The following is a 24,320-nucleotide window of genomic DNA, read 5'->3' as shown; positions in this document are numbered from 1 at the left end:
TTGATGTAATTGAGAGTCAGCTAGCCTTCTGCCTGGGGATTTGGAAATTGGTATAAATATATTCTCTCTAAATATATATTTGTTCCAGCAGGCTGAGCCGTAGAATAGCAAGCTCTCACCCCAACAGTGACTTCAATGCATAAAGGGACAATGAGGAAGTTAATGTACACAGACGAGTCCGGGATTGGGGGAAAAGAATAGAGACAAGTTACGGGAATGACACACCAGCAATCTCTCCAGGGGAACATTTCCTCCTTTCTAATTTTAAAACGCAAAGCCATCGCACGCACCCGGGCCTCGTTTCCCTGCATTCTAGGAAAGGCACGCAATTCATCTCGCTTTCCGAAAGGCGGTCGGGGGTCTCAATCGGTCAATCGGGGGGAGACAAAATAAATGCAGTGCGGTTCATTGTATCCAACCCAACCCTGTCTAGCAGTGAAACTCTCCATCGCGTAGTCTGCGAACCCGAGGGCCGCTGGATGAGTTCGTTGGCGTGTCCATCAGACCGGTAAATGTTTTGGGAAACAACGCATAGAGGTCTTTATTCTATCCGAAGTAACCGTGAACCGGGAATATCTTAGATACCTGCCCCTCGACAGACTATTAAAGACTGTGAGCCCACTGTTGCCAGCTTGGACTTCCCAAGCGCCTAGTCCAGTGCTCTGCACACAGTAAGCGCGCAATAAAGACGATTGATTGATTGATGTAAAGGGGATCCGGGCCCAGTTGATGTTTTCGGGGAACTAAATCGGGTCGGGAATCATCCCATGTATCGTCAGCGTGGAATTAATGCATTCTGATCCGAAAAGAAATCCTCCCAGCTGCCGAAGTTATTCTGTGGCCCTGATATTTTTGATTTCCGTTTGCAATAGCTAAAGTCGTGACTACTGCAGGCTTTTACTTTTAGCCTCCCCGCCTCTTCCTCCCCCCAGACGGCCACCACGCTGATCCACCAAAAAGCGCAGGTGGACAGATGACCCCCAAAGTCTTGAGCAGATCGAGTGGACTATTGGTCTTTAAAAAGGCAAACGGAAGAAGTTACTTCCTTCTTCCTTCCTTCCTACTTCCTTCCTTCCTCTCCCCCTCGTCCCCTTCTCCGTCCCCCCCATCTTACCTCCTTCCCTTCCCCACAGCACCTGTATATATGTATATATGGTTGTACATATTTCTTACTCTATTTATTTATTTATTTATTTTACTTGTACATTTCTATCCTATTTATTTTATTTTGTTGGTACGTTTGGTTCTGTTCTCTGTCTCCCCCTTTTAGACTGTGAGCCCACTGTTGGGTAGGGACTGTCTCTATGTGTTGCCAATTTGTACTTCCCAAGCGCTTAGTACAGTGCTCTGCACATAGTAAGCGCTCAATAAATACGATTGATTGATTGATTGATTGATATACATGTCCACTTCTCATTCTTTCTCCTATGGCAATTATTTCAGTGTCTATCTCCCCTACTAGACTGTAAGCTCCTTGAAGGAGGATTCGTGTCTGCTAATTCATCATCATCAATCGTATTTATTGAAGCGCTTACTGTGTGCAGAGCACTGTACTAAGCGCTTGGGAAGTCCAAATTGGCAACATATAGAGACAGTCCCTACCCAACAGTGGGCTCACAGTCTAATTCTTTTGTACTGGCTTATACAGTGCCCTGCACACATTTGGCATGAAGTAAATATTATTGGTTGCTTTCTTCTCTTTGTGGAAGAAAACGTGGCAATAAAAAGGAGGCATTCTGGTGTTTTATTAAAACATTAGTCAAAATATGATCAGGTGGCCGAAAGCCAAGCTCTCCCTGATCCCATTTCAGCCCCAAACCGGCCTGGTTGGTCAATCAATCAATCAATCAATTGTATTTATTGAGCGCTTACTGTGTGCAGAGCACTGTACTAAGCACTTGGTCCTGAACTGAATTTCAGGGAAAGCAGTCACTCTCAGAATAAAATTCCTCAAGGGATGCGAAAAATTCCTAGAGTCCATACTGTGTCCCAAGTGCGGAGGAGAAGTCAGGTGCCTCCTGAGTCTCTGGACGGTAAGTTCATTAGAGTTGGCAGAGAGAAGCAGCGTGGCTCAGTGGAAAGAGCCCGGGCTTTGGAGTCGGAGGTCATGGATTCAAATCCCGGCTCCACCAATTGTCAGCTGGGTGACTTTGGGCAAGCCACTTCACTTCTCTGGGCCTCAGTGACCTCTTCTGTAAAATGGGGATGAAGACTGTGAGCCCCACGTTGGACAACTTGATCACCTTGTATCCCCCCCAGCGCTTAGAACAGTGCTCTGCACATAGTAAGCGCTTAACAAATGCCATTATTATTATTATTGTTGTTATTATTATTATTCTCTGGGCCTCAGTGACCTCATCTGGAAAATGGGGATGAAGACTGTGAGCCCCTCGTGGGACAACCTGATCACCTTGTATCCCCCCCAGTGCTTAGAGAACAGTGCTCTGCACATAGTAAGCGCTTAACAAATGCCATTATTATTATTATTATTATTATTCTCTGGGCCTCAGGTCCCTCATCTGTAAAATGGGGATGAAGACTGTGAGCCCCACGTGGGACAACTTGATCACCTTGTATCCCCCCCCCAGCGCTTAGAACAGTGCTCTGCACATAGTAAGCGCTTAACAAATGCCATTATTATTATTATTATTATTGTTATTATTATTCTCCGGGCCTCAGTGACCTCATCTGGAAAATGGGGATGAAGACTGTGAGCCCCTCATGGGACAACCTGATCACCTTGTATCCCCCCAGCGCTTAGAACAGTGCTCTGCACATAGTAAGCGCTTAACAAATGCCATTATCATTATTATTATTATTCTCTAGGCCTCAGTGACCTCATCTGGAAAATGGGGATGAAGACTGTGAGCCCCTCATGGGACAACCTGATCACCTTGTATCCCCCCAGCGCTTAGAACAGTGCTCTGCACATAGTAAGCGCTTAACAAATGCCATTACCATTGTTATTCTTCTTCTCTGGGCCTCAGTGACCTCATCTGGAAAATGGGGATGAAGACTGTGAGCCCCTCGTGGGACAACCTGATCACCTTGTATCCCCCCAGCGCTTAGAACAGGGCTTCGCAAATAGTAAGTGCTTAACAAATGCCATCATTATTATTATTATCGGAGGGCAGCGAACGTCTCTATCGACTCTTATCTCGTACTCTCCGTCCGGCCCACCCCTGCCCGTTCCCCACCCTGTTATAGGCGGGCTCTAGGACCCGGGGGAGGAGATTTGGGGCGGGGTGGGAGGACTCCCGTCCCGTCTCTGCCCGTTCCCCACCCTGTGCGGGCGGGCTCTAGGACCCGGGGGAGGAGATTTGGGGCGGGGTGGGAGGACTCCCGTCCCGTCTCTGCCCGGTCTCCACCCTGTTACCGGCGGGCTCTAGGACCCGGGGGAGGAGATTTGGGGCGGGGTGGGAGGACTCCCGTCCCATCTCTGCCCGTTCCCCACCCTGTTACAGGCGGGCTCTAGGACCCGGGGGAGGAGATTTGGGGCGGGGTGGGAGGACTCCCGTCCCGTCTCTGCCCGGTCTCCACCCTGTTACCGGCGGGCTCTAGGACCCGGGGGAGGAGATTTGGGGCGGGGTGGGAGGACTCCCGTCCCATCTCTGCCCGTTCCCCACCCTTTTACAGGCGGGCTCTAGGACCCGGGGGAGGAGATGTGGGGCGGGGTGGGAGGACTCCCGTCCCGTCTCTGCCCGTTCCCCACCCTGTTATTGGCCGGCACTAGGACCCGGGGGAGGAGATTTGGGGCGCGGTGGGAGGACTCCCGTCCCGTCTCTGCCCGTTCCCCACCCAGTTATTGGCCGGCACTAGGACCCGGGGGAGGAGATTTGGGGCGCGGTGGGAGGACTCCTGTCCCGCCTCTGCCCGTTCTCCACCCTGTGTTGGAGGGCTCTAGGGCCCGGGGGAGGAGATGTGGGGCGGGGTGGGAGGACTCCCGTCCCGTCTCTGCCCGTTCACCACCCTGTGAGGGCGGGCTCTAGGACCCGGGTGTGTGGGTGTGTGTGCGCCCGCGCTTGGGGGGGGGGGGGCAGCGTGTGTTCATTCATTCATTCATTCAATCGTATTTATTGAGCGCTTACTGTGTGCAGAGCCCTGGGCTAAGCGCTTGGGAAGTCCAGCTTGGCAACATCTAGAGACGGTCCCTACCCGACAGCGGGCTCACAGTCTACAAGGGGGAGACAGACGACAAAACACATTAACAAAATAAAATAAATAGAATAGGAAATATGTACAAGTAAAATAAAGAGTAATAAATATGTACAAACATGCATATATATGTGTATATATATATATATATAGAGAGAGAGAGAGAGAGAGAAGCAACGTGGCTCAGTGGGAAAGAGCACGGTCTTTGGAGTCAGAGGTCATGGGTTCAAATCCCGGCTCCGCCAGTTAGCTGTGTGACTTTGGGCAAGTCACTTCACTTCTCTGGGCCTCAGTTCCCTCATCTGTAAAATGGGAATGAAGACTGTGAGCCCCCCCCCCGTGGGACAACCTGATCACCTTGTAACCTCTCCAGCGCTTAGAACAGTGCTCTGCACATAGTAAGTGCTTAATAAATGCCATTATTATTATTATTATACACATATATGTATATATACATATGCAGGGTGTGATCTTGTGGTGGGCACTGTGTGTGTGTCCTTGTGGGGGGCTGTATGTGTGTGTGTTCTTGTGGGGGGGGCTGTGTGTGTGTGGTCTTGGGGGGCTGTGTGTGTGTGTTCTTGTGGGGGGGCTGTGTGTGTGTGTGTGTTCTTGTGGGGGGGGCTGTGTGTGTGTACTTGAGGGGGCTGTGTGTGTCCGTGTGTGTGTGGGTACATATTTATTACTCTATTTATTTATTTATTTTACTTGTACATATCTATCCTATTTATTTTATTTTGTTAGTATGTTTGGTTTTGTTCTCCGTCTCCCCCTTCTAGACTGTGAGCCCACTGGTGGGTAGGGACCGTCTCTCTATGTTGCCAATTTGTCCTTCCCAAGCGCTTAGTCCAGTGCTCTGCACGTAGTAACCGCTCAATCAATACGATTGATGATGATGATGACGATGTGTATCTATCCTATTCATTTTATTTTGTTAGTATGTTTGGTTTTGTTCTCCGTCTCCCCCCTTCTAGACTGTGAGCCCACTGTTGGGTAGGGACTGTCTCTATGTGTTGCCAATTTGTACTTCCCAAGCGCTTAGTACAGTGCTCTGCACATAGTAAGCGCTCAATAAATACGATTGATTGATTGATTGATTGATGTGTGTGTGTCTGTAGGACCCGGCGAAGGGCGCTCTCTCAGTGTCCTCCCCGTGCGGAGGACGGGCTCTAGGACCCTTGGGAGGCGGGCGGGCGGGGGGGGGGGGGGGGGCTCTCTGTGCGACCGGCGGAGTGTAGGACCCGGGGGGCGAGGAGGCCGGGCGGGCGGGCGGGTGGGGCGCGCGCGCGCGCGAGGCGTCGGCCCGATCTCGTGCCGGGCCCCCGCCTGCCATCGCGAGAGCGTCCGCGTGCGGGGGGCCGCGCGCCGGCCGGCGGCGGGCGGGCGAGAGCCCGAGGCCCGGCCTGAGCCGGCCCCAGCCGGTCTGAGGAGGCGGCCTGAGGAGGCGGGCGCGGCGGCGTCGTCGTCGTCGTCGTCGTCGTCGTCGTCCCCGCCGGGATCGGGTGGAAGATGGCGCCGGGCGGATGGAAATCCTAATGACAGTCTACAAATTGGCCTCCGTCTGTACCATGGTAAGTCACCCACCCACCGACCGACCGACCGGGCCCTTCCCCTGAGCCCCCTGAGGGCGGCCGTTGGAGGGCCGCCCGGCGGAGGCGGCCCCCCCCCCCACATTCATTCATTCGTACTTAAGGAGCGCTTACTGTGTTCATTCATTCATTCATTCAATCGTATTTACGTTGCCAACTTGGACTCCCCAAGCGCCTAGTACGGTGCTCCGCAATCAATCAATCAATCAGTCGTATTTATTGAGCGCTTACTCTGTGCAGAGCACTGTACTAAGCGCTTAGCACTGTACTAAGTGCTGTACTCCGCACCCAGTAAGCGCTCAGTAAATACGACTGATTGATCATTGAGCGCCTACTGGGTGCGGAGCGCTGTGCTGAGCGCTTGGGAAGGCCAAGTTGGCAACATAGCAATCAATTAATCGCATTTATTGAGCGCTTATTGGGTGCGGAGCACTGTACTGAGCGCTTGGGAAGGCCAAGTTGGCAACATAGCAATCAATCAATCGCATTTATTGAGCGCTTACTGGGTGCGGAGCACTGTACTGAGCGCTTGGGAAGGCCAAGTTGGCAACATAGCAATCAATCGTATTTAGTGAGCGCTTACTGGGTGCGGAGCACTGTACTGAGCGCTTGGGAAGGCCAAGTTGGCAATATATTAATCAATCGTATTTAGTGAGCGCTTACTGGGTGCGGAGCACTGTACTGAGCGCTTGGGAAGGCCAAGTTGGCGACATATCAGTCAATCGTATTTATTGAGCGCTTACTGGGTGCGGAGCACTGTACTGAGCGCTTGGGAAGGCCAAGTTGGCAACATGTCAATCAATCGATCGCATTTATTGAGCGCGTACTGGGTGCGGAGCACTGTACTGAGCGCTTGGGAAGTCCAAGTTGGCTACATAGCAATTAGTCGTATTTATTGAGCGCTTACTGTGTGCGGAGCACTGTACTGAGCGCTTGGGAAGACCAAGTGGCAACATATCGATCAGTCGTATTTATTGAGCGCTTACTGGGTGCGGAGCACTGTACTGAGCGCTTGGGAAGTCCAAGTTGGCTACATAGCAATCAATCAATCGCATTTATTGAGCGCTTACTGGGTGCGGAGCACTGTACTGAGCGCTTGGGAAGTCCAAGTTGGCTACATAGCAATCAATCAATCGTATTTATTGAGCGCTTACTGTGTGCGGAGCGCTGTACTGAGCGCTTGGAAAGTCCAAGTTGGCAACATAGCAATGAGTCGTATTTATTGAGCGCTTACTGTGTGCGGAGCACTGTGCTAGGCGCTTGGGAAGTCCAAGTTGTCACCATCTAGAGGCGGTCCCTACCCAACAGCGGGCTCACAGTCTAGAAGGGGGAGACAGACAAGAAGACATATTCACGAAATAAAATAAATAGAATAAATACGGACAAGTAAAATAAATAATTATTGAGCGCTGACACCCCCCCCCCCCAATTCACTCATTCAGTCATATTTATTGAGCGCTTACTGTGTGCGGAGCACTGTACTGAGCGCTTGGGAGGTCCAAGTTGGCACCATCTAGAGACGGTCCCTACCCAACAGCGGGCGCACAGTCTAGAAGGGGGAGACAGACGACAAGACATATTCACAAAATAAAATAAATAGAATAAATAGGGACAAGTAAAATAAATACTTATTGAGCGCTGACCGCCCCCCCAACATCCATTCATTCAGTCATTTATTGAGCGCTTACTGTGTGCAGAGCACTGTACTGAGCGCTTGGGAAGTCCAAGTTGGCAACAGAGACGGCCCTTACCCAACAGCGGGCTCACAGTCTAGAAGGGGGAGACAGACGACAAGACGTATTCACAAAATAAATAGAATAAATAGGGACAAGTAAAATAAATACTTATTGAGCGCTGACCGCCCCTCCAACATTCATTCATTCATTGTCATTTATTGAGCGCTTACTGTGTGCAGAGCACTGTACTGAGCGCTTGGGAAGTCCAAGTCGGCAATGTAGACGGTCCCTACCCAACGGCGGGCTCACAGTCTAGAAGGGGGAGACAGACAACAAAATAAAACGTATTCACAAGATAGAATAAATATGGACAAGTGAAATAAATAAATATTTATTGAGCACTTACTGGGTGCAGAGCACTGGACTAAGCGCTTGGGAAGTCCAAGTCGGCAACGTAGAGAGGCGGTCCCTACCCAACGGCGGGCTCACAGTCTAGAAGGGGGAGACAGGCAACAAAACAGAACATATTAACAAAATAAAATAAATAGAATAAACATGGACAAGTAAAATATATAAATAAATATTTATTGAACACTGTACTAAGCGCTTGGAAAGTACAAGTGGGCAACATAGACGGGTCCCGGTGTGCCCTGGCCGGAGAAGCAGGCCGCCCCAGGGTGGCAACGGGCCGCTCTCGGCAGCCGGAGGCCTTGGTTTCTAATAATAATAATAATAATAATGGCATTTATCAAGCGCTTACTATGTGCAAAGCACTGTTCTAAGCGCTGGAATCCCGCCGCCTGACCTTGGGCGGGCTTTTCCTACTGAGAGCTCACCTCCTCCAGGAGGCCTTCCCAGACTGAGCCCCCTCCTTAATAATGATGGCATTTATTAAGCGCTTACCATGTGCAAAGCACTGTTCTAAGCGCAGGGGAGGTTACAAGGTGATCAGGTTGTCCCACGGGGGGCTCACAGTCTTCATCCCCATTCTACAGGTGAGGTAACTGAGGCACAGAGAAGTTAAGTGACTTGCCCAAAGTCACACAGCTGACAATTCCTCTCCCCCTCCCCACCTTACCTCCTTCCCTTCCCCACAGCACCTGTATATATGTTTGTACAGATTTATTACTCCATTTTACTCGTACGTATTTACTCTAATATTTATTTTATTTTGTTAATGTTTTGTTGGCCGTCTCCCCCTTCTAGACTGTGAGCCCGCTGGTGGGTAGGGACCGTCTGTCTATGTTGCCAACTTGTACTTCCCAAGCGCTTAGTACAGTGCTCGGCCCACAGTAAGCGCTCAATAAATAACGATTGAATGAATGAATGAATTCTCCGGGCCTCGGCGACCCCCTCGACCGGAAAACGGGGAGGAAGGCCGGGAGCCCCACGGGGGACGGCCTGCTCACCCCTTCGTTCATGCTCTGTCGTATGTACTGAGCGCCTACCGAGAAGCACGTAGTAAGCGCTTATTGAGAATCATAGTGGGTGTCTGGAATGAGCCCGGGCTCTGGAGGCAGAGGTCGTGGGTTCTAATCCCGCTCCACCACTTGGCAGCTGGGTGACTTTGGGCAAGTCGCTGCTCTGGGCCTCAGTGCCCTCATCTGAAAAATGGGGATTAAAACTGTGAGCCACCCCCCGCCGTGGGACAACCTGTTCACCTTGTACCCTCCCCAGCGCTTAGAACAGTGCTTTGCACAAAGTAACTGCTTAACAAATACCACCATTATTGCTATTATTATTACTGTGTGCTTAGCATTCATTCGTTCATTCAGTCGTATTTGAGTGCTTACTGTATGCTTAGCATTCATTCAGTCGTACTTATTGAGTGCTTACTTAGCGTTCATTCAGTCCTATTTATTGAGTGCTTACTTTATGCTTAGCGTTCATTCAGTCGTATTTGTTGACTGCTTACTGTATGCTTAGCATTCATTCCGTCGTATTTATTGAGTGCTTACTTAGCGTTCATTCAGTCTTATTTATTGAGTGCTTACTTTATGCTTACCGTTCATTCAGTCGCATTTGTTGAGTGCTTACTGTATGCTTAGCATTCATTCCGTCATATTTATTGAGTGCTTACTTAGAGTTCATTCGGTCGTATTTATTGAGTGCTTACTGTATGCTTAGCGTTCATTCGGTCGCATTTATTGAGTGCTTACTGTATGCTTAGCATTCATTCAGTCGTATTTATTGAGTGCTTACTTAGCGTTCATTCAGTCGCATTTATTGAGTGCTTACTGTGTGCTTACCGTTCATTCAGTCGCATTTATTGAGTGCTTACTGTGTGCTTACCGTTCATTCAGTCGCATTTATTGAGTGCTTACTGTGTGCTTACCGTTCATTCAGTCGCATTTATTGAGTGCTTACTGTGTGCTTACCGTTCATTCAGTCGCATTTATTGAGTGCTTACTGTGTGCTTAGCGTTCATTCAGTCGTATTTATTGAGTGCTTACTGTGTGCTTAACGTTCATTCAGTCGTATTTTTTGAGTGCTTACTGTGCATAGCGTTCATTCAGTCGTATTTTTTGAGTGCTTACTGTGTGCTTAGCGTTCATTCAGCCGTATTTATTGAGCGCTTACTGTGTGAACTTCATTCGTTCATTCACTCCATCGTATTTATTGAGCGCTTACTGTATTAAGCACTTGGTAAGTACAAGTTGGCAACATATAGAGACGGTCCCTATCCAGCAGCGGGCTCATAGTCTACAAGGGGGAGACAGACAACGAAACAAAACCTGTAGACAGGTCTCAATACCATCAAAATAAATAGAATTATAGATACGTACACCTCATTAATAAAATAGAATGATAAATATGTACATATGATAATAATGGTTTTTGTTGAGCGCTTAGTATGTGCCAAGCATTGTTCTAGGAATAATAATAATAATAATGGCATTTGTTAAGTGCTTATTGTGTGAGAAGCACTGTAATAAGCGCGGGGGGGGGGGGGATACAAGGTGATTAGGTTGTCCCACGTGGGGCTCATAGGAGCGCCGTGGGGGGAGATAAAAGGTGATTAGGTTGTCCCACGTGGGGCTCATCGGAGCACTGGGGAAAGATACAAGGTAATTAAGTTGCCCCACGTGGGACTCATCTGAGCCCTGGGGTAGATGCAAGGTAATCAGGTTGTCCCACATGGGGCCAACAGTCTTCATCCCCATTTTACAGTTGAGGGAACTGAGGCACAGAGAAGTGAAGTGACCTGCCCAGGTCACACAGCAGACAAGTAGCAGGGTTGGGATTCGAACCCACGACCTCTGACTCCCAAGCCCGTGCTCTTTCCCTTAAGCCATGCTGCTGTATACACAAGTGCCCTGTCTCGGCACTTATAACGGTGCTTGGCACCTAGTGAGGTGCTTAATAAGTTGCTAGTCCGGGGCGAGGGGAGGAGGGGCAGGGAAATCCAACCCGAGAAGGGTTGCCAACTTGTACTTCCCAAACGCTTAGTACAGTGCTCTGCACACAGTAAAAACTTCAATAAATACGATTGAATGAATGAAAGGTAGTGGGAGTGGGTTGAAATGGAGACCCACATTTGGGCCACAGACAGCCATTTTTCTTTCATTTTTATCCCTTTCCCCGTGAGGAGCCGTCCTTCCATTTCTCCCTAGACCGTGAGCTCGTCGTGGGCAGGGAAATCAATCAATCAATCGTATTTATTGAGCGCTTACTGTGTGCAGAGCACTGTACTAAGCGCTTGGGAAGTACAAGTCGGCAACACATAGAGACGGTCCCTACCCAACAGCGGGCTCACAGTCTAGAAGAAAGCCTCTAGCAACTCAATTATACCGCGTTCTCCTAAGCGCTTAGTACAGCGCTCTGCACCCAGGAAGCGCTCAGTAATTTGGGTTGGTTGATGGCTTCTCATCACGCAGCCACTTGACCGTTGCCCTCTGAGGCTCGGTGGCCTTTCAAAAAAGCAGAATTCGCACGTCTGAAGTCTGTTTCCTGGAACATTACCAGGCAGTTGGACCCCGGCTCGAGTCTTCAGTGTTTTTGGGAAGGGACAGATGAGGACTGGCTGTTGAGGAGGGTGTGTGTGGTGTTTGGCGTCTTTCACAGGCTTTACCCGAAAACTAAAAGGCCACTAGTGCCTTTGAAAGTTCGAACAAAACAAAAATTTAGGACTTCAGGCATTTAGGTTAGCCATTGGGGCTGGACTGAGAGTGCGTTTCTTCAGGACGATAGGAACACCATGGGCAGTCGGGTTGCCCGATGCATCGTATGAGAAGCAGCGTGGCTCGGTGGAAAGAGCCCGGGCTTTGGAGTCAGAGGTCAGGGGTTCAAGTCCCGGCTCCTCCAACTGTCAGCTGGGTGACTTTGGGCAACTCACTTAACTTCTCTGTGCCTCAGTGACCTCATCTGGAAAATGGGGATTAAGACTGTGAGCCCCCCGATCACCTTGTAACCTCCCCAGTGCTTAGAACAGTACTTTGCACATAGTAAGCACTTAATAAATGCCATTATTATTATTATTATTATCGCATAAGGTAAATGAAAAGTTATTCCATTTTTAATGCTTAAAATCTTAATGCTCAAAATCTTAATGCTCTAAGCCCTGAGCTAAGGCCCAGGAAAGTACAGAAGCAGAGTCATTGTGGGCTGTGGCCACGAGAGGCTTCCAGTCCAAGTCCGGGGAAGGCAGGGTGGGAGAATATCATACAGGCCTAAAGAAAACAAGCTGAAATTACAAATATTGACAGTAATAAATATACCATCTAAACCGTCCACTCACTGCTTCCATTAAATATCTTTTTGCGGCACTTAAGGAATTAGGGACAGTTTCTCCAACAGCGTGGGTCTCTCTGGGTGTACCAACAAGTGTGGGCTGGAAGATAGGGTGCTCCTGTTATGTGAATTTTCCAGAGTGTGGAGGGGTTCTCCAAGAAGTAACTCCAAGCTCTAGGAGAATTGAGTGTACGTGGCGGGCAGTCCACAGGCATCTCCCCACCCCAGGCCTAGCCGTTGGTTTCAGAGGTCCACAACCCTGCTGAATTGTATTTTCCAAGCGTTTAACACAGTGCTCCGCACACAGTAAGTGCTCAATGAATACGATTGAATGAATGAATGACCCTTCCCAGTGATGGAAAAGGAAGCCAGCTCTGGTTCCCGCAATGCCCGGCGGAGTGGGCAAACTGGTCTGGGCACCGGGCAGGCCCACGAACCTCAGTGGAACAGGGACGCCGGTTGTGCGGCTCTGGGCTTCTACTCACCCTCGGCCCACTGGGGCAACTAGTTGGGGCCAGTTTTCATCCAGTGTCGCCTCTGCCGTGTTAATTTGTCTCGTTGAGGTAGTAGTGGTATGTACTGAGCACCCATTGGCAGTTGGGAGTTAATTAAGAGAGGTTTGTTTGGGAGGAGATGGGATTTTGGCAGGTCTCTGATGGGGGTAGATCTGAGGTCCGTGGATTAGGGAGGGAGGGTGTTCCAGGCCTGCCAAGTAGAGTGAGAGGCCTGAGAATTGACAGCAAGCTGCAGTTGGGAGGTGAAGTTGGGAAGAATGTGAAGAATTTTAGACTGTGAGCCCACTTTTAGACTGTGAGCCCACTGTTGGGTAGGGACTGTCTCTATATGTTGCCAATTTGTACTTCCCAAGCGCTTAGTACAGTGCTGTGCACATAGTAAGCGCTCAATAAATACGATTGATGATGAAGAACGAAAAGAGTGACCCAGGGAGATGCAGAAAAAGAGAGCAGTAGATAAGTGGGGTGTAGGGGGTTAGTGGCGAGACTTGGAGGGAGAGTTTCTTCTCTCCCTCCAGTGCTCTGCACATTAAGCACTCAATAAACACAATCGATTAATTGGTTATTTTGAAGCTGAAATGGGGAGCAAAGCACACCGATGTGGTGATTCAGCCTTGTCATTCTTAGGCCAGCAAAGTCAAATTTAACTTCTCTCCTGCCCAGGGTTGTTGTAAATCAGTTTTTTTTAATAGCTGCGGTATTTATTAAGCACTAACTAGGCGCTAACCGCCATGCCAGATACGAACTAATCAGATTGGACAAAGTTCCAGTCCCACAAGGCTCTTAATCTAAGATGGTGGCTGATATCTGCTCATTGAGGAAAGGATGTTTAAATATGCATGGCAAGTTAAAATCCAAAGGTATGCTTTAGTGCAGTATTTGAACATGTTTTCCCCCCCCTTAATAATAACGATGGCATTTATTAAGCACTTACTATGTGCAGAGCACTGTTCTAAGCACTGGATTGTAAACCCTGGTATGGGTGCAGAATCTTTTTCTGAACTGTAGGAATTGGATGACTTCAGTTTGGCTCAGTGGAAAAGAGCATGGGCTTTGGAGTCAGAGGTCATGGGTTCAAATCCCAGCACCGCCAACAATTGTCAGCTGTGTGATTTTGGGCAAGTCACTTCACTTCTCTGGGTCTCAGTTACCTCATCTGTAAAATGGGGATGTAGACTGTGAGCCCTCTGGGACAACCTGATCACCTTGTAACCTCCGCAGTGATTAGAACAGTGCTTTGCACATAGTAAGCGCTTAATAAATGCCATTATTATTATTATAATAACCAGAGTATTTTGTAAGCACTTATTATGTGCCTAGAACTGCTGTAAGCGCTGGGGTAGAAGGAGGCTAATCAGATTGTACCCAGTCCCTCTCCCATATGGGGTTCACACTCTCCATTTTATAGGTGAGGCAACTGAGGCCCAGAGAAGTTAAATGGCTTGCTCAAGGTCACATAGCAGACAAGCGGCAGAGCTGGGATTAGAACCCAAGTCCTTGAGACTTCTGGGCCCGTACTCTGTCCGCTAGGCAAGGCTGCTTCTCCTTTAGGGTTGAATTAGCTCTGTAATTTCTTGTAATGTTGACCAGGTGAATTAGGAGCCTCTTCCAAATTGGCAGGCACTCCAAATTCAACTAAACCGAAATGGAGGGGGAGGATCGTGGGAAGACCACATTTGACTGCAAGAGGGTTGGCTGGCCTGTGACGCGCGCTGAGTGGGAGCAGCGATCTTGCAAACTCTCTTGAATGTCTACCTGCTGGCCTCCTCTAGCCTGAAAATCCGGCGAAGACACACCTGTTCCAACTCTCTCCGCATGCCACGGCTGTCTGAGTCTAAGGACCCAACCCCCAAGTGGACTTCCACAGCTGGAGCCCAGAAACCCTTAATGTGGTTCTCCCTTTTCGAACTTTTGAGTCTGGGGCTAGCCAAGGCATTGACAGTGTCCATTTCGGCACACCCTCTCCGGCTCCGGTTGGGGACAACCAGGGTTTATTTCCATGAACTTGATTGGCAGTAAGCGAGAGAGTGTGGTTTGGGCCTGACTAGACTCGATGGAGGGAGGAAATAAGTGGCAGAAGTGGGAGACTTGTCCAAATTGCTGCAGCCCTCCCCGGGCGTTTGTGTCTTTCTGCGAACAGCGGCGGAAGATGCAGCGGATGCCCATTGCCCCATCCGTCCCCCCACCTCTCGTGACGGGGGCCGTAGAGCCCTTCTTCTCGGGTTGAATTAGCGGTCTAGTTTCTCGTAACTGGTCTTGGATTCTTGGTTCCTGGGCCGAAGTGCTAACGAATTGTCCCTTTGGCTGCTTATTAGATCCCCGCCCAGGATAATTAAATGACGTGGAAATGGCTGTGATGCAATCTGTGTATCGAAAATGAGTAGGTGGCAGGCAGGTGTGTTGTGTTGGCTGCTGCTGCTGCCCCGACCTGCCCGGCAAAGGGGCACAGTGGCGCCTTCGGACAGGCAGGGCAGCCTGACCCCCAACTCCAGGGCTGTGCGGAGCCACGCTCACTATGCCTGCATGAGGGCCCGTGTTTAGGTAACACACCCATCCCCATCCCCTAACCCCAATTAATAATAATAATGATGGCATTCATTAAGCGCTTACTATGTGCAGGGCACTGTTCTAAGCACTGGGGAAGATACAAGGTGATCAGGTCCCACGCGGGGCTCACCGTCTTAAACCCCATTTTACAGATGAGGGAACTGAGGCCCAGAGAAGTTGCCCGTCTGCACAGGCCCCTGCACACTCTCAAAAATGCATGAACCAATAGCTTTGGCCTCCCTCTCCCCTCGTGGATACTTAAATACAGAAACACTCAGATCCCTCTGGGCCCCTTCCCCCCCAACATGCGGGGACACATAATTATAATGATGGTATTTAATAAGCACTGGGTTTATTTCAAGCAGTGTGCTCAATGATAATGTATTTAAGTGCTTACTACGTGCCAAGCACTGTACTAAGCGCTGGGTTAGATGTTAGAGAATCAGATCCCACATGGGGCTCACATTCTAAGAAGAGGGAAACAGATACCGAACCCTCCTTTTAGCAGATGCGGGAACTGAGATACAGAGAAGTTAGGTGACTTGCCCAAGGTTACCCAGCAGACACGTGGCGAAGCTGGGATTAGAACCCAGCTCCTCTGATTCCCAGAGGTTTCCACTAGGCCGTGCCGCTTCTCTGCTAAACGCTTAGAGCAGTGCTTTGCACATAGTAAGCGCTTAACAAATACCATCTTATTATTATTATTAGACACTGATGCTAAATCCTGGGCTAGAGAGAATGTAATTGGATCCCACCCAGGCCCAGTCTCTCTCTCAGCGCACAGGGTGAGAGGGAGGAAGAACAGGTATTTTGTCCCCATTTTTCAGATAAGGAAATTGAGGCCCAGAGAGGTTTAGTGACTTGCCCAAAGTCACCTAGCAGGCCAGTGGTGGACAGGACTAGAACCCAGGCCCTCTAAGGAAAAGGAAAAACAGAAAGGGAGCCGGAATGAGAAGTAAAATAATCTCATTCGTAAAATGGAGATTAAGACTGTGAGCCCCACGTGGGACAACCTGATTACCTGGTGACTACCCCCGTGCGTGGAACAGCACATGGCACATAGTAAGCGCTTAAATACCATTATTATTATCATCTGTTTTATCCAACCTGACGATTTTTCAGCTAAAAATGTCAGCTCTTCTCTTTGTGTAGCGGATTCTGCGTTTCAAGGCTTTCTGTGAACTTTTCTTTGAGAATATTAGGTGCCGAAACTTCTAGGACTTGCCTGTCGGCTTGTAAGATTTGAAGAGACCACCGAAAACTCTTTAAAGCGGATCCATCCATCCGCCCAGTCAGGGGTATTTATCGAGTGCTTACTGTGCGCAGAGCACTGTACTTAGCGCTTGGGAAAGGTCAACCCAGTAGTCAGTAGACAAGATCCCTGCCCGCAACAAAGGAGCTTTCAATCTAGTCATGGGGTGGGAGGGTTGATGTTAAAATAAATTATAGGCAGGGGAAGCAGCAGAGCATAAGGGTATGGACATAAATGTTGTGGGGCTGGGGATGGGGAGGTAACCATGTCTGCTGTGTGACCTTGGGCGAGTCACTTAACTTCTCTGAGCCTCAGTTCCCTCATCTGTAAAATGGGGATGATGACTTTAAGCCCCATGTAGGACAACCTGATCACCTTGTATCCCCCCCAGCGCTTAGAACAGTGCTTTGCACATAGTAAGCGCTTAACCAATGCCATCATTATTATTATTATTATTAAAGACCCAGTGCAGAGGGGTCTTTAAAGGCAGGACGACTAGGGTGGATCTACCGTACAGGTTGTCGTCTGATAGATATCACACCATTTTGAGCCCACTAAGCTTGCGCTCCTTTGAAACCGACAACCACCCACCCACCCCTCAGCGGACCACTTTCTCCCTCGACATCTGGCCCAAGGTTTTGATAGTGGGCTTCAGGACCCCTCAGTCGGGGCCATCCCCTGAAATCGTCATCTCTTCCCTTCACCTTTCCTCAACAGCTGGGCCAACTACGGCTCCATGAGCCTTTGTTGAAGCCGGCTCGTCCTTCGCTCAGTCGAGGTCACCTCAGACTCCAAATTTCACCCAGCGTGGATCCCTCCGCAGCCTCCTGGCTGCCCGCCGCTGCCTCTTCCCCAGCCCAGCGGCATTAGAGAAGCAGCGTGGCTCAGTGGAAAGAGCCCACGCTTGGGAATCAGAGGTCATGGGTTCTAAACCTGGCTCCGCCGCCGGTCACCCGTGCGACTTTGGGCGATTCACTTAACGCTTCTCTGTGCCTCAGTTCCCTCATTTGTAAAATGGGGGTGAAGACTGTGAGCCCCATGTGGGACAACCTGATCACCTTGTATCCCCCCCCAGCACTTAGAACGGTGCTTCGCACATAGTAAGCGCTTAACAAAGACCATCACTGTATTTTCTGACTGTAACAGTCTTTCATTTGGTTTTATGTTTAAATTGGCCAGTTTGGATTGCGAGCGAAGGTCAGATCCTCTCGGTTCTGTAACCCCACCACAGATCGTGTACTGCCTTGCATCTTGGGAGTGTCCTCAATGACTCATTACCATGCACAGCCTCGATGTTATTATATGGCCTTTATTTAACTGCAACAACAAGCAAGGTGATTTATAGAGCACAACACCCATCTGGATTTTTTTTAAAAGGAAAAAAATGCAACACGAATGCAATTACATCTGGTCTTAAAGGGCAGAGTGGTCTAGCGGGAAGTGTATGGCCCTGGGTTCTAATCCTGGCTCCGCCCATTGTCTGCAGGATGACCTTGGGCAAGTCACTTCACTTCTGTGCTACAGGGATTCAGTGCTTGTTCTCCCTCCTCCTCAGACTGTGAGGCCCAGGTAGGACAGGTACTGTGTCCGACCTGGTTATCGTTCATTCATTCAAGTTGTATTTATTTAACGCTTACTGTGTGCAAAGCACTATACTAAGCACATGGGAGAGTGCAATATAGCAACAAAGACACATTCCTGCCCATTGCGAGCTTGCAGTCTAGAGGGGGAGACCTACGTCAATAAAAAATGAATGAATAGATAAATAAAATAAATTACATATATATACAGATATCTTGTAACAACCCCTGCCTTTAGTACAGTGCCTGGCACATAGTAAGTTGTTTACAAGTACTATTTAAAAATAAAAGGGGGGGCGGGGTTTAGTCCAGCGTAGATTGAGTCTGTTGGTAAAAATATCTCCTTAATTGGATGTGGTTTGTGAAAATTACATTCCAACTAATATTCTTAGCGAAATGAAATGCCAACTGCCTCCAAAAATAGAGCGAACAAACCAAGGGATGGTCATCTTAGAAAACGCTACTGGCCCTTGCTTTCAGCTGGTCCACCCAACCCCACGCGAACCTTTATTTCTCTTTTCCATTTCAAGACTGAGCAAATGTCGCTCCGGGCTGCTGGAAGCGCCGCGCCGCCATCCCCTTCCAGTCATTGCTGTGTGACTTTGGGCAAGTCACTTCTCTGTGCCTCAGTTACCTCATCTGTAAACTGGGAATTAAAACTACGAGCCACCCATGGGACAACCTGAACACCTTGTAACCTCCCCAGGTGCTTTGCACATAGTAAGCGCTTAACAAATACCATCATTATTATTATTATTATTGCAGCAGGAGCACCTTCTCGGTGCCGGGCACTGTGGGAGGGCCGCTCGGGAAGTACAGGATAATGAAGCCACCCCATCCCTGCCCACAAGGACCCGGCACCCTGAAATGGCAGGGGGGGTTGGGGGGCGACTGGCAGAAAAATATTTGTACCAATCGGTGGTACAGTCTGGGTGGTTGGAGCGGACCTCTAGACTTGAGAGGCCTCAGGCGGGGATATGGCTCAGGTGGTGGGAAACTCATCCTTCATCCCCGGAGCTGCTCCCTCATTTACCCCACTACTGACCTGGAACTCCAAGCATTCTTTTCCTCACTCCTGGCCTTCCCTTTTCTCACTTCATCCCCCCTTTGTCCTCCTTTATTCCTTTTTGCCCTTCGGAAGGAACCCTCACAGAAAGATCCAGGCCTTATCCCATTAGCCTGTTTGTGAAGGAGCACCGCCTTCCCCGGCTGTGGACATGCCTGTTAATTGCCCCCACCCCCGGGACTGCCAGGTCTGTTGGCCCAATTTGACTGCCACCAAAAAAACATCATCTTTCTCTCGATTGAACATCCCAATTAAATGCACATTCCAAGAGAATGAACATCTTGTAATTCTGTGGCCTCCCAAGGTCATTTGTGGCTTAATGTGCTCTGAGAACCTCACTTCATTTTACAGTGATTGATGGTTTGCAGAGTGGGGTGGAGCATAAAGACGATCCTGTCGTTCTCCACCCCTTTCCTTGGTCCGTGCGTAAGTGAAGCGTGTCCTTTTGACTGTGTACAGATGTGGCTGGGTGGATTTGTGAGGCCCAAATCCCCGGGAAGTGTTTTGGGCAGGGAACGAGGAGACCGTTTCCGGCAGAAACGACTTACTTTTGAGTTGTGGTTTTTCCACTTTGGAAGTCTGTGCAGGATCCCTGTGAGCATTAATCAAGACGAGGTAGATGCGAGAGAACCAAAATGTGACCTCTGCTTCCAATTTCAATCTTTCAGACTTCCTTCAGTTTTCTCTGTTAGATGGCCTGTTTTGATTTATTCTCCATATTCTGGTAAATAGCCTATCATTCCACGTCATTCCCTTATGTTCCTATTCTATAGGCAAATATTTATTGGCATAGTGTTGTTACTCAATCCGCTTTTAGCTCCCTTCCCCTACCTCCCTCTCTCACAGACTGAGCTGATTAATTAGATAACAAAGCACTATAATCTCCTTGGAAGACAAAGGTTATGTAAGAATAGTATCTGCATTACTACCATCATACTATGGGTTGCAGAAATTTAAACGGAAAGGTTAAATTTTGCACCATGTAAGAATTACAATATACACTGTTTAAAACCTGGAGGGAGAGGCTGAAAAGCGTGCTAGGTAAACGTTGCCTGGGACATGGCCTGCTCCTCTCGCCGGGATGGTGTGTGGCCCACGGCCCCTTCCCTCGTCAGGGCGGAGGGGACTCAGTTTACACATCCACCCTCTCTGGGACTGGCCAGTCGGAGATGCTTCTTGCCCTGCTGTTTAGCGTCACTCGGGTCACGCTGAGCATCCAACGGTCCAAGGTTGGGCAAGCTTGCCCACTCCAGAGCGCCGGGGCCTGGCCCATCTGTCGGCGTTCAGGCGGGGCCGGCTGTGATTCACCTGTACCGGCTGCGGCGGGGAGAATGGCGGACAGCCAGAGAGCCAGCCGGTCACCCACGGTTTTGTCTCCGTTTTGCTCAGTTTTATGACACCCGGTCTTTGTGGGAGCTCAAGGCTCTGGGCAGACATCTCTTCAGTAGTTGGCACACTGGGAATCTGGGCCAGGAGTTCCATCCTGAATCGCAGGTGGAAAATGGGCAGGATTTCCAAGAGAGGCTAAGCGCCTTGTCCGAGGGCCGTTCGTGAGGCTCGTTGACCCGGGGCAATAGACTGGGGACTTTTAGTCTTCTAGACTGTGAGCCCACTGTTGGGTAGGGACTGTCTCTATATGTTGCCAATTTGTACTTCCCAAGTGCTTAGTACAGTGCTCTGCATACAGTAAGCGCTCAATAAATACGATTGATGATGATGATGATGACTACTGACTCTCTGCGCTGTCACATTACTAAGAAAAAAGGCTATAAAATCAAGCCCCGTCAAGAACACAGTATGCAGGCGATAAAACATTTTACTGCTGTTCACTTGCCAGCTGAGCCGGATTTTCAAACTGTCCCAAGCCCTTGTTCTTTCCCGGGTGGCGGAGTAGGAGAGTTGTCGTTCGTCTGGAAGGTGACCGTGCAGTTGTGCAGCCCTCGAGCCCCGTACTGCCCGCCGGGGAGACGTTCCGGGATGTCGATTCCGACTGGTCCCTGGCCCCGCGGGGGCTCACTAACTAGAACTGAAGGAGGCCAGGCCCCCTGAGGAAGAAGATCGGGGGGAATCCAGTCAAAGCAGAGATCCTAGCCTGGGAAATCAGTCAATCAATTGTATTTATTGAGCGCTTACTGTGTGCAGAGCACTGAAGTAAGCGCTTGGGAAGTACAAGTTGGCAACATAAAGGGAAAGCGTCTGTGTTCTGGAGGGAAAGGCCCCCGGCTCCCCCCGCCCCCTCCCAGGCCCAACGGGCATTCAGTCCATCAACGGTGCTCAGTTACCGAGTGCGGAGCACTGTGCTAAGCGCTTGTACTAAACTGCCACAACCTTCGTGGCTCTCTACCTGGAAAGGAAGGTTCCCGCCCATCCTCTTCACTTTGCTCCTCATGCTTTTTTTGGGGGGGTGGTGTGCAGCTTGGGCTGTGTAAGATGAGGACGGTGAATAAAAGGGAAACCTTCCTTATGGAAGGACTGGTTTATTTGGTGCTCAATAAGTGCTGCTGCTGATGATAGCTGGACAGGACAGGGGCTCCCCTCTAAAAGAGCCCCCTCATAAGGAAAGCTGACAGCGTAGCCCACCTCCTTCGGCTGCCTCAATGTTTGTGTTCCCGGACACGTCTGCTGATACCCCTGGAGTTCTCTCCAGTCAGGTGCGGAACCTTAATTCCCCAACAGAGTTCAATACTAAGAAGTCCTAAACTAAGCACTTTGTACAGTGTTCTGCACACTGTAAGTGCTCAGTAAATACGATTGGATAATAATAATAATAGTGATAGCATTTATTAAGCGCTTACTATATACAAAGCACTGTTCTAAGCGCTGGGGTGGTTACAGGGTGATCAGGTTGTCCCACGGGGGACTCACAATGAATGAATTGAATGAATGAACAGAGCGTGAAGACACATTCATTGGAACTAAGGGTGTCATTAAGATTCTTTATGACATTCCGGATAAACCTGAGGTCTGCAGTGTTTAAAAAAAAAACATTGTGTTTTATATAGTTTCCCCCTAAAAGCCCTCCATACCCTTTCTCCTTCCTTCCTTTACACTGTGAGCCTCATACGGGACAGAGACCCTGTCCAACCTGATAAACTCTGTAGCTACACCAATGTTTAGAACAGTACTCGACAGAGTAAGTGCTTAACAAATAACGTAATAATAATAGCCTGTAACCTCACTCTTACTTTCCCGGTGGGAGAAAGGGGGTCCCGTTTCTCACCGTAGTTCAGGGTTATTTCGTAGCCAGTGGGAGGAACTTAGTAACCGAGTGACGAAGCTAATTCTTCTCGTTCACCCGGTCCCTCGGCACCCAACTGGGACCTGTGTCGGCTCGAGAAGCGAAGGACTAAAATGAAGCCGGACTCTGCAGAGCTCTGACACGAGCCACCTCTCTGTCCCGCTGGCCCCGAGTGTCCTTTATCATGCCAGCATAATGGAAAACCTAACCTAACGATCTTTAGCCCAGAGGTTTAATTGCGAGAAGGTCACAAGAATTTCTAAGGTGTTACTGCAGTCTTGGGGAGTGAAGATCACCTATCTGGTTCCTGGCGGCCGGAAGGCCGGCCAGCCAGCCAGCAGTCTTCAGCTTTATTGCTTTAGCAGAGTCCTGCAGCTGGTTCCCCAGAAATGCATTCACACCCCTGGTTGCGTAGTCATTTGCTTTATAAGATGGGTTTACGCAAGGATTATTTAACGGGTGCGCTGGAACAAGTAACCCAGCCATCTGGGCACATTTGGTGTTGCAGATGGCTCTTGCGACTTAATAATAATAATAATAATAATGGTTGCCATCTGACCCTTTACCTGCCGAGCCACGAGCTCCCTTCTGTATCACCACATTTTGGGGAGATTGTCGCCTTGAGCTTCTTGGACCACCCTAAGGAGACAAAAGTGGACTGGGGGCAGCTGCCGCCCCGCCTTCCACTCACGAGACCCCATTCTAGGAGGAAACGGTTTCATCTGGAGCTCTGCAGATCCCTAATTAGAGGATTGAGTCCCATGTGAAGAACCGCTCCAGCAGCGGACAGAAGGCCAGCATCCTCCCGTCCCATGGGCTTCCTCCTTGGGACAGCGTGGGCATGGCCAGTGGCCGGTGTGTGGGTGTCTGTCCATTAGTGCAGTGACGCGATGTCCCTGGCCCGTATCCCGATGAGGTTTTCCTTTGGCTGGAGCAGCGTGGCGTAGCGGAAGATCACGGGGCTGGGAGTCAGGGCCCCTGGGTTCTAGTCCCTGCTCTGCCACTTGCCGGCTGTGTGACCTTGGGCAAGTCATAGTCTCTCTTGCTTCTGTTTTCCCTCTCTCCCTCCTTCCTTCCCTCTTTGGTGTGAGCTCCTTATAATTGAGGGGCTATTCTTGATCTGATTATCCTGCCTTGCAGCCTAGTACAGTGTGTGGCACTTAGGTACCTCTCCATCCCCGTGTCTTACCTCCTTCCCTTCCCCACAGCACCTGTATATATGTACATATGTTTGTGCATATTTATTACTCTATTTTACTTGTACATATCTATTCTATTTATTTTGTTTTGTTAATATCTTTGGTTTTGTTCTCTGTCTCCCCCTTCTAGACCGTGAGCACACTGTTGGGTAGTGACTGTCACTATATGTTGCCAACTTGTACTTCCCAAGTGCTTAGTACAGTGCTCTGCACACAGTAAGCGCTCAATGAATACGATTGATTTGGGCAAGTCACTTCAGTTCTCTGGGCCTCAGTTCCAACTGTAAAATGGGGATGAAGACTGTGAGCCCCGCGTGGGGCAACCTGATCACCTTGTAAACCCCCCAGCGCTTAGAACAGTGCTTCATTCATTCATTCCTTCCGTCGTATTTATGGAGCGCTTACTGTGGGCAGAGCACTGTACTAAGCGCTTGGGAAGTTGGGAAGTAGCATGGCTCAGCCTGGGCTTTGAAGTCAGAGGTCATCGATTCAAATTCCGGCTCTGCCACTTGTCAGCTGTGTGACTTTGGGCAAGTCACTTCACTTCTCTGGGCCTCAGTTACCTCCTCTGTAAAATGGGGACTAAGACGGTGAGCCCCACGCGGGACCACCTGGTCACCTTGTAAATTCCCCAGCGCTTAGAACAGTGCTTTGCACATAGCGCTTAATAAATGCCATCGTTATTATTATTATTAGGTAGCCCTCAATAAATACCATCATCATCATTCTTTTTTTTTTTAATTCTTCTGAATAGCAAAGAAACCTTACAAGTAGT

At 49.4% G+C, this 24,320-nt stretch overlaps 1 protein-coding gene across 1 annotated transcript in view; it reads left to right on the top strand.

Moving 5' to 3' along the window:
• The first annotated feature begins 5,601 nt into the window (after positions 1 to 5,601).
• Positions 5,602 to 24,320, top strand: part of USP12 (ubiquitin specific peptidase 12) — a 40,244-nt gene continuing 21,525 nt past the window's right edge. The window contains exon 1 of the mRNA XM_038761511.1: positions 5,602 to 5,723. Coding sequence (XP_038617439.1) covers positions 5,676 to 5,723 — 48 coding nt within the window. The 5' untranslated portion in view covers positions 5,602 to 5,675. The remainder of the gene's footprint in view (positions 5,724 to 24,320) is intronic.

The sequence above is a fragment of the Tachyglossus aculeatus genome, chromosome 20 (genome assembly GCF_015852505.1).
Source record: "Tachyglossus aculeatus isolate mTacAcu1 chromosome 20, mTacAcu1.pri, whole genome shotgun sequence".
Lineage (NCBI taxonomy): Eukaryota > Metazoa > Chordata > Mammalia > Monotremata > Tachyglossidae > Tachyglossus > Tachyglossus aculeatus.
Note: the sequence above shows the minus strand (reverse complement) of the source record. Positions and strands in the feature narration are given on the sequence as shown.